The sequence below is a fragment of the Miscanthus floridulus genome, chromosome 9 (genome assembly GCF_019320115.1).
Source record: "Miscanthus floridulus cultivar M001 chromosome 9, ASM1932011v1, whole genome shotgun sequence".
Classification (NCBI taxonomy): domain Eukaryota; kingdom Viridiplantae; phylum Streptophyta; class Magnoliopsida; order Poales; family Poaceae; genus Miscanthus; species Miscanthus floridulus.
This window is the reverse complement of record NC_089588.1, coordinates 110,413,847-110,423,384: the sequence shown is the minus strand read 5'-3', so window position 1 is coordinate 110,423,384 and position 9,538 is coordinate 110,413,847. Positions and strand designations below refer to the sequence as shown.

Below are 9,538 nucleotides of genomic sequence, written 5' to 3'. Positions count from 1 at the left end.
AAATCCCCTACGTGGCACAAACAAAATAGTAGGCACTAGCCTATGGCAATTGTGTGGTCCTACCAATAGTAGTAGTGGTCACTGGCCTAGGTTATAGCACAACCCTAGGGTGAGGTTGTGTTTCGAAGGTTTTTCTTGTTCGGTTTCACACAAGTTTCTACTTATTGCAAAGCCATGGGGTTGTTTTTTCCCAAGCGAGCAAGTTTTTATGTATTAAGAATTAGATATTTTGTATAAATTTTGGTTTTGACATTTAATTTTACCTCAAAATGGGTGAAACACATGTGCATCCACCAACTATCACCCAAAACAGGTGGATCCTGTATCCCTTCACAAATATCATGTGTTTGGAATTAATTCGGGTCCTCTCACTTTTTATTTAGTGCCATCCTTGATGACATCATATCTTAAATTGAGTGGTAGGGTAGTGGTGAAGCCATGCTGCATCTCCATGTGAATGGGACTTACATGGATGTATGTGCTAGCTGCGACTGCATATCGCTCCCCTAGGCCACGCGAACTCATCGAAAGTTTCAGGATGAGACAGGGTCTTAAACAAGGAGCGGCAAAACGAACAACCCTAGTCCTCCACCCATCAAGAGATTCTACTAGGAGACCCCATCACACTATCATGTATGATATATTAATCCTCCAAAGCACATCATTTAGTTCTTTATTACTTTCTTATTCAAGCTTTTCTTCCTTTTCACATGTTGTAATTCAACTTTATTCCCCTTGTCTACTCTGTCTTTGACTACAAATTTACATATCTACTTTCATTTGAAGCTATCACAAACCTATTTGCAGCATTTGTCTAGAATAATTAAGTCATCACACAACATAACACCATTTGAAGAAAAGTAAATACATTGGATACGTTCATTACTCATCATCTATGATAAAGTTGTTGTAGCTAGCATGGTATCATGCCATGGATTTTGAGCATTAGGATACACATATAAACTATAACCATTTGCAATATTAACATTTGGTTGAGAGAGGAATAGGTTTCATAGAAAGATGCAATATCAACATATATTTTTTTTATGTTCCATACATTGGTATCAAGATTTAGTTGAATGGATACCTACCTATTTGATCTCTAATAGTAAAAGAAAAGTATGAAAAAATTAAATCCTTGATATACAGTATACACTATACGTATCTCTTATTTTACCGTAAGTTGTAATTTAAAGGTTGTAGCCTACCTACTTAGACTCTAATATTTACCGTAAAAGAACATGAAATCTCACTCGTGCGCATTCAACATATATTGCCATCACACACACACAAACAAACACACCACACACAAACACACACTCCAAAACATCAACAATATTTTATAAACACAACATGGAATACACATGACCTATCCTTAGTATTTACAACCACATATCACCACTCTATCTCCGACAATTATATCTATATCTATATTCTATATTTTATATCTATATATTCTATATTTTATATATTATAATTATAAACCCCACTAGAAGTTCTATCTCGACTGCAAGCTATCCACCTTAGCAGCCTACTTCTAGATGCACATTAGCGAGACACATCATCCACTGACATGCATTTAGTTGTTCGCATCAGTGTGCCACACAATCTACTAACATTATGTATATCTCTTATCTATATCTCTTATAAAGCTAATTCCCACCGCATTTAGTTGCCCACATCAGTGTGCCACGCAATCTACTAACATGATCTATATCTCTTATAAAGCTAATCTCCTTAAGTTGCCCATATCAGTGTACCACACAGTCTACTAACATTATGTATATCTCTTATAAAGCTAATCCCCACTGCAAGTTATATCTTAACATGCAAGCCATCCACATCATCTTTCACTAACTATCCACATCATCTCACTAACTTCCAACTTCCTCGTGCAACCAATTTTGATAAGAATGGATGCAAGAACATGTAGATGATTTAATTCATATGCACAACAGTTTTATTTCTAATAGAGTCCCACAACAACACGTGAGATATCCTTCTAGTTTTATAATAGTTTACCCCTTCGTATAAGTAATTACATGTAGCCGTGATCAAGAGGTGGGTTGCGTCCTTTATCCTAGCGAAACTCACCTCTTATCTCTTTTTCTTAAAAAATACGTTGTCACATCATCAAAATCGCTTACGCGACACGTCAGCGCACCGAGCGGGTAGTGGAGAACCGAGCCTAGTCGGGATAGCGTGTCTTTTTTTTTTGCTTTTTAGAAAAAACAATTATTAATAAGAGAGGAAAAAACATAAATTTACTTTATTGTTTTTTTTGCCGCTTATAATAGAATAATCAATGATTCGATAGGTGGTATTATTTTTTTCCTGGGTGCGCTTAGCCCTAAACAGGCTGCAGGCGCATCTATAAATCTGAGACGGGGATATAATGAAGCGCACACGGACCCCGGTCTGCGTTTCTCGCTGCGGGCTGCGGCCTGCCTTTTCTCCCATTCCCCCTCCTCCCCCCTCGCCGCCCGCGTGAGCTCTCTCTCTCTCCCTCTCCCTCTCCCTCTCCCTCTCCCGTGCCTCCGACGACTGGGCGCCCGTGGCCACCGCCGCCGCCCAGTCTCCGTCGGACCCTCCGACGGGTCTTCTTCGTCCCCCTTCGCCGGCGACGAGCACCACCAGGTACGCCCACCCCTCCCCTCCCCTTCCGTTCCTGCTGTGCGAAACCGGGCACCCAATCCGTAAATTATTAAGCTGCTTGTATCCGGATTCGATCTTATTCAAGTGTATACATGCGTTAAGCCTACTGACTCCCGTTTTTTTTTTCCTTTTGCAAAAAAATATCAGGTGTACATTCGTACACCCATGCCCTTAACTGCGCCCGCCCTCGCCCCTGCAACCGGTTTCCTGTTGGTTTCTGTGGATTTGGCTGCCGGAGGATTGATGCAGCCTTAAGGATTACTGTAGATTGGTTGCCAAATTCGAAGGCTGATCAGGTCATGTTGGGGGACCAGCGCATGATACTGGCCTTGGACTCATCAAGCTCATCAAGCTCTGCCCCTGATTTGACCCTCTCTGAAGATCTTCCTTCTGTGAGCAGGAGGAACTGTGTGATTGAGAGCCTGCAGGTGGGGTGGGCGCAGAAGGGAGGTGGGCAGGTGGTGGAGGGTCTGGTGAATTGTTACAAGAAGAAGAAGAAGAAGAAGAAGAAGAAGAAGAAGATTGGCGGTGGTTCGTGGAGTCCCGCAGCCAAATCTTGGGCTTCTGAGATGGAGGGTGCTGATGAGAGTGGTGAAGTTGAAGTCAACACGAGCGAGCTCATCGGTGGGATCGGCAGGGAGTTGGCGATTTCATGCCTGCTCCGTCTTCCCCGGTCTTACTACTATGATGTGGCCTGTGTTAATCGCTCTTTCTACTCCCTTGTGAGGTTCGGGGAGCTTTACAGGTTGAGGCGGGAGGCTGGGATCGTTGAGCAGATGATCTATTGCTCGTGCAATGTGCTCGAGTGGGAAGGTTTTGATCCGTGCCGCCAAAGGTGGTTCAGCATCCCTTCCATGCCTCCCATAGAGTGCTTCACGCTTGCTGATAAGGAATCCCTGGCCGTGGGCACCAATATCCTCGTCTTTGGGAGGAGGGTGGAAGCCCATGTTGTGCTGAGGTACAGCCTTCTGACTAACTCTTGGACGACAGGAGAGATGATGAACACGCCGAGGTGCTTGTTTGGCTCGGCAAGCTTCGGTGAGAAGGCTATTGTGGCTGGTGGTTTTGGTGAGAATGGTGCGTTGAGCTCTGCTGAACTTTATGATTCTGAGATGCAGACATGGACCACTCTTCCAAGCATGAACAGGGCACGGCAGATGTGCTCTGGTTTCTTCATGGATGGCAAGTTCTATGTCATTGGTGGGAAAGCTGAGAGACACAATGAGGTCCTTAGTTGTGCTGAGGAGTTTGATTTGGAGAACGGCACCTGGCGCTTGATCCCAGACATGGCACAGGGCCTTAATGGTGGAAGCGGTGCTCCGCCTCTTGTTGCTGTTGTGAATAATGAACTTTATGCTGCTGACTATGCAACAAAGGAGGTTAGAAAATATGACAAGGAAAATAATGCCTGGATCACTCTTGGATTGTTACCTGGGAGGTATACATCAGTTCATGGCTGGGGCATTGCTTTCCGTAGTTGTGGAGATATGCTCATTGTAATTGGTGCAATGAGTGTTGGTGGTGGCGGGGTGATTGAAATTTGTTCCTGGGTACCCAATAATGAACCACCAGATTGGAAGATCATTGGCACCCGCCGTTCTGGAAGCTTTGTGTACAATTGTGCTGTGATGAGTTGTTGACATCCAGGGCTATACATTATCAACTGTACATCTTGACCAAAAGGAAGGATAAAGAAGGCAAATTCTCCTCAGTCTGTTACTCCTTGATGGGTAACTTCTGCCCACTGGCATTTTAGGATAAGCTGAAGATCCGATAGAACTTCTCATGTAGCTTCTTACTTGCTTATGTCTAATCTCTTCATTTTAATTCCATTTGGAGCGCCTGCAATTGATTTCCGGAAAGTGGGACATGCAGTGCAGTATTAGATTAATAATTTGGTGCAGCCTAACATTTTGATCTTCCCTGGGCACCTTGATCAAAGTTTTTTTTTTTGTTTTTTAGCTCTAGAGAATAGCCTTACATTGGCAAATCATTTGCCCATAGATTGTAAGAAATAATAAAGGAAGAAAGAAATATGTCTTTGTTGACAATTGTTGCCTTTCCCTTTGTCTTTTCTTGGTTAATTGTGTCTGGAGGCAACTGTGAATCATTACCTTCTGTTTGATGCAGTGTTTTTTTTTTCTTTTTGGAAGATTTGTAGAGTATGTGTACTCATCAATAGTGCCTTGTTATCCTACCTATTGTATCTGATAATGTTAATTCTATCTCAATTTGGCTTCTTGAGTGTGGAAAGCTGCTTTTGGTCATCTGTGAACTAACATTTTACTTCTGGAACAAGTGAATGTCTTGGGACATTAGTTGCCATTTAGACTTGCAATAATTTTGATTAACTGACCATTTCTTTTGAATTATGACTTTCTAGCTTTGAGGTTTTCTAAATAATTCACAGCAACGTTAGTATATACTACTGTGATGCATTACATAATGTTTTGAACATGGTGTATTGTAGTCAGTCTATATTGTATGGATACAATGTCGAAATTATTCTATATTGACTTGAACTAGATGCTTTAAGTGGTGAGCAGAAACAACAATTATTTACTGTAATGAGTGTCAAAGTTTGTGCCTGTTTGTTCTGTTGACAATGATCTTATATCCTTCTGTTCATTAAAAAGGGATGTTGATTGCTTTGCATCACCGATGAGTTAAGTATATCAGTACCTAAGCTGTAGGAGTGTCTTTAAAAGCATATCAGTATTAAAGAAACGGTACAAACGAGTTCCCATGCTTTGTTTCCTATAACAGAGATAGCTTAAAAATCACTGACCTGGAACTTCTACACATAGTCTTTAGAGCATTGTTTCTTCTAGTATAATGATCTTACTGAAGTGTTTTACGAAAAAAGAAGTGGGTGGGGGTGGGGGGGTGGGGGGGGGGGGGGGGGGGGGGGGGATCAATAGCATATCAAAATCGATAGGAGGATGAGCAGAAGATTGACGTCTGTCACTGTGTGCTCTGGGCCCACTCTCTGATGAAGGACACATATCGGACACGCATATGTGAACCCTTCATCGGATATCATATGTGTTAGAGTACGTCATGAGCCTATTGGGTTTGGGCTGGCGGTATAGCCCGCTAGTGTTAGGGTTAATTAGAGATAAGGGTCGCTTGGTTAAGGGTCAAGTAAGCCTTGCTTGGGAGTCAAGTAAACCTCTCTATATAAGAAGGGGAGATGTATTAATCTAATCAAGCAAGAATTAAGAAGGAAATCCATTCCCTCTTGCTCGGCCGTGGGCAAGGCCCCCGGCCTCCCTCGCAGCCCCAGGCACCACAATTATGGCCATGAACAGTACCCGCTTTACTGTAGCGCCACGGGTACTGTAGCCGCCTGTCGCCGCCTCTCCCTCAGCTCTCCCCCTCTCAAATCCCAGCAGCCACATAACAATATGTTTATATGGCTTTCTGTCAGCTGAATTGAAGTTAGTAGCCATTGCTTTTAAGTCTGACCATTTGGATCATTCTTATTAGTGTTTCAGAGATATATCGTGAGTTCAGGCCATTAAATCTTTCTTGAATTGTGAAGGTTATACACTTAGAATTATGGAACCTTATAGTTTCATTAAACAGTCATGACATTTATAATTTTTTTGGTAAGATGTAAAACATTTCCTATCAATAAGTACCACTAGTTCAATGGCATAGCTTATCTGATCCTCAGGTTCATTTTGCCATAAACGCAACATGTAAGTAAATGACTCAATCTATACTTATTCTGGGCCAGTTTGTGTTGCTGTTCTACACAGTAGAATACTGGAATATGATCAGTTGGATGCAATGTATGGTTAAAATGGACTGCAGTTAATCATTTTAGCTCCTAGGATAGAAAGTATTAGAACATTTTTCCGTACTATTTTTCTTTCTTTATAAATGCTATGAAGCATTTTTTGACATAAAATTATGAAAAAAAAATTGGTTCAGCACATTCATTTGGATTATAATTCAGAGTGACAAGGATATAGTCCTGTTTGTTGTATCCATTAGTTTGGAATTCTGACTATGCCAAAACAGGACAGGTTTGTGGCATTAGCATTTGCTTTGGCAATGATGATTCACATGCTGCTCTACTATAGCATTTTCTGGTCCCATATCTTGGTTGTGGTAAATTGTGCTAATGTGCGCAGAAGTAAATATGCTGATTAGAAGTAGAGGTAAATTATCTACTGTGTTTCAGAGGAAAATCAATCTGGTACAGTTTTACCTTTATTATTGTTTATATCTGAACTAAGTTACTCATTACTCCCTTGGTCGGAAAAAGAATGCAATTCTACGTTTGGAACACTTTAAGTTTGACCAAGTTTATATAAAATAATATCAAAATTTATGTTTTCAAATAGGTTTACTATGAAAATATTTTTCAAATAATTAATCTAATGATATTTATTCAGTATCATAAATATTACTACTTTTTTTTTGTATATATTTTGTCAAATTTGAAATTGTCGGACTCCCCACAAAACGAGAATTGCATTCTTTTTGGGACGGAGGGAGTAGCTGTTTTCAGTTCATGCTATCATATTGAGTTTAAGTACTCTATTAGAGCTATTAATTATTGATAATTTGACTAGTCAAATTGTCAAGATCCCATTAACAAGTTGTGGCATTTGAGTTTGATGGCATGTTGGCTCATTTACCTTTTATTACCTTCGCAACATAAATTGCAGTTTTTTGGTATATATTCTGTTGCATACTTCTAGTTTCTATTGGTTTGACCTTGACATGAAATAAGCAACTTTCCAATTTTCTGTCTCCCTTACTCTGAACACAATATTTAACGAAGCGGTTGACTTTCATCTAGTCAGCACTACTCCCAAAGCAACTTCTAGAATGCAAAGTTGATGCTTATGTTCTTTGAATGGGACAAAATATCTATGGTTTCATCTTCCTGCTAATGAAGAGGAAGTGCCTTCTTTTCTAGGGATAATTTCAGTGGAGAATAAACTAAAGAACAGAACAAGTATATGGCATTGTGCTTCACCTGGAGAACCAAGAAAAGGCAGAAGCAGAAAGGACAAGCAATCAAACAAATAGTGTTACTAACTAGTGCGACAAGCCTCTGAAAAAGAATCAGATCCATCACTACATTTGATGGAGATGTTCTTTAAATTACATGCCGTTGATTTTTTTTCACTAATTGTTTAACCACAGATTCCTCATTCATTCATATGTGCTGCGGGATTCAAGTTGGTAGAATCTCCAACGTAACTGCTCCATTAGCTGTGTCTGTGTCAGTGGCTACATGGTGATGAAGGTTTCTATGGTTAGTATTGAAAAACTTAAGCACTATGAATAATCTTTGCAAAATCATTGGTGGGTATGTAAAAGCTTCTTGTTTGCACACAACTGAAAGCCAATTTAGTCACAGTTGGTATGATGTAAATCTGCTGTTTTGGCATTTTAGAAATTCCCCTCCAAAGCAAGATGGGACATAAAGTTATCGCTAAGGAATTTGTCCTGCTCTATATTGTTCTTGATGCACCTACTTTGGTGCATATAGTTGCTAATGTCACTGCTTTATGGTCATGATGTGTCTATATTTTGTTGGCTTATAGTCCAATGATGCGTTTACCCTCATTAATTTTCTCAGGTCACAATCTACAATGTTAGATTAGATGCACCTCACCAGGCTGAAGGATGTACCAATTACTCAATTATTTTGTGTGGATGTTGCACTTGTCCTTGAGAAGACGAAGCATCACCAAACATATCAATTCCACCCGAGGCAGATGCAAGTGAAGGCGGCTCAGGACTCATGTCTGTCTTGGTGTATCCTTCACTTGCCATTTACTGTACAAATAAAAAAAGCGATTCTGATAGGGACTTTGAAATTTTGTCACAGGCTTATTACTTCGTTGGTGCTGTCATGTCAGGAAACGGATGATTGCAGATTACCGAACATTACCTGTTGGGAAGGAAAAAAATGGCGCTCTTGCATTGGACGCAATTACAAGTTGGCAGTATCTTATGCCTTTGGCAATTCCCTTGTGGTCCACAGCAGAGTGCTCATTGCATCTAAAATGGTAAAGTGAATGGGTGCTGTGGCATTCAGGTGACCTTATTCTCTTGTATTTCATCCCTTTAATGAAGAAACTTGTCTTCAGAGATTGGAACTCTCTAAAGTGTACTTGGACAGTTGAGCTATCATCACTTCCATTATTCGGATGACTTGTTCCTCCGTCTCCTGGAAGTCTGCATATATGCACATGGATCCATGCGTAATTTTTGTTTTTCTCATCAAGTGCCACACTTTCTTGCCTGCTTAGCATGCTATGATTTCTCCAGCCTTCACCTATTTGAGAATTACTCCTCTCCAGCCTTGAAAACCTAGTATTATTCCTTGTACCTGAGTTTCTGTCTATTTATGTCCATCCAACATTCTTAGGAAATTATTAGTATCGTTAATATTTGCCCAAAGGGGCCAATGGTCTCCCCTAAATGAGACACTCTTGCCCTTTTATCTTTAATATGATATCTGTCCCATAATGTCACATAACATATTTCCATATAGCCCTTCAGGAATGTGTACTGGAGCTGCCCTCTACACATTCCTGAGAGGCTGAGACAACTGAAACCTGCCAACCTACTGTACATCCATTCAGACATCTTTTAGCCACCTACAGGGCTCAGTGCCTATCCCCCTATCCTATGGTACCATTCATAATCATAGGCCTTTAGTTAGTTGATGGTGGTTGGAACACAATAATTACATGATCACCGAGTCCTGCAACTGAAAAAAAACCCTCTCAAGATTGTTAATTCCACGTAAAGGTCTCCTGTGGATGTTGCATGGGGGGCTAGTTGGCGAGCAAGACAAACTCCTCCTACCTTTTCTCAAGAACCCTAGAAAGATAAACACTTCTCAATT

General features: G+C 40.6%; 1 protein-coding gene and 1 long non-coding RNA gene across 2 annotated transcripts; both read left to right on the top strand.

The window, feature by feature from the left end:
* The first annotated feature begins 2,417 nt into the window (after positions 1-2,417).
* LOC136482628 (F-box/kelch-repeat protein At1g26930-like) lies at positions 2,418-4,714 on the top strand. Its single transcript, XM_066479846.1, has 2 exons — positions 2,418-2,637; positions 2,803-4,714. Exon 2 carries the CDS (start codon positions 2,955-2,957, stop codon positions 4,293-4,295), a length of 1,341 nt encoding a protein of 446 aa, XP_066335943.1. The 5' UTR covers positions 2,418-2,637; positions 2,803-2,954; the 3' UTR covers positions 4,296-4,714.
* A 2,764-nt stretch (positions 4,715-7,478) lies between these two features.
* Positions 7,479-8,808, top strand: LOC136482627 (uncharacterized). Its single transcript, XR_010765142.1, has 3 exons — positions 7,479-7,933; positions 8,261-8,427; positions 8,513-8,808. It is a non-coding gene; the product is annotated as an uncharacterized lncRNA (long non-coding RNA).
* Positions 8,809-9,538: the final 730 nt, after the last annotated feature.

Bases quoted from the DNA above. Each gene is read 5' to 3' on its own strand.
- LOC136482628 (XM_066479846.1), top strand. From the start codon at position 2,955: ATGTTGGGGGACCAGCGCATGATACTGGCCTTGGACTCATCAAGCTCA.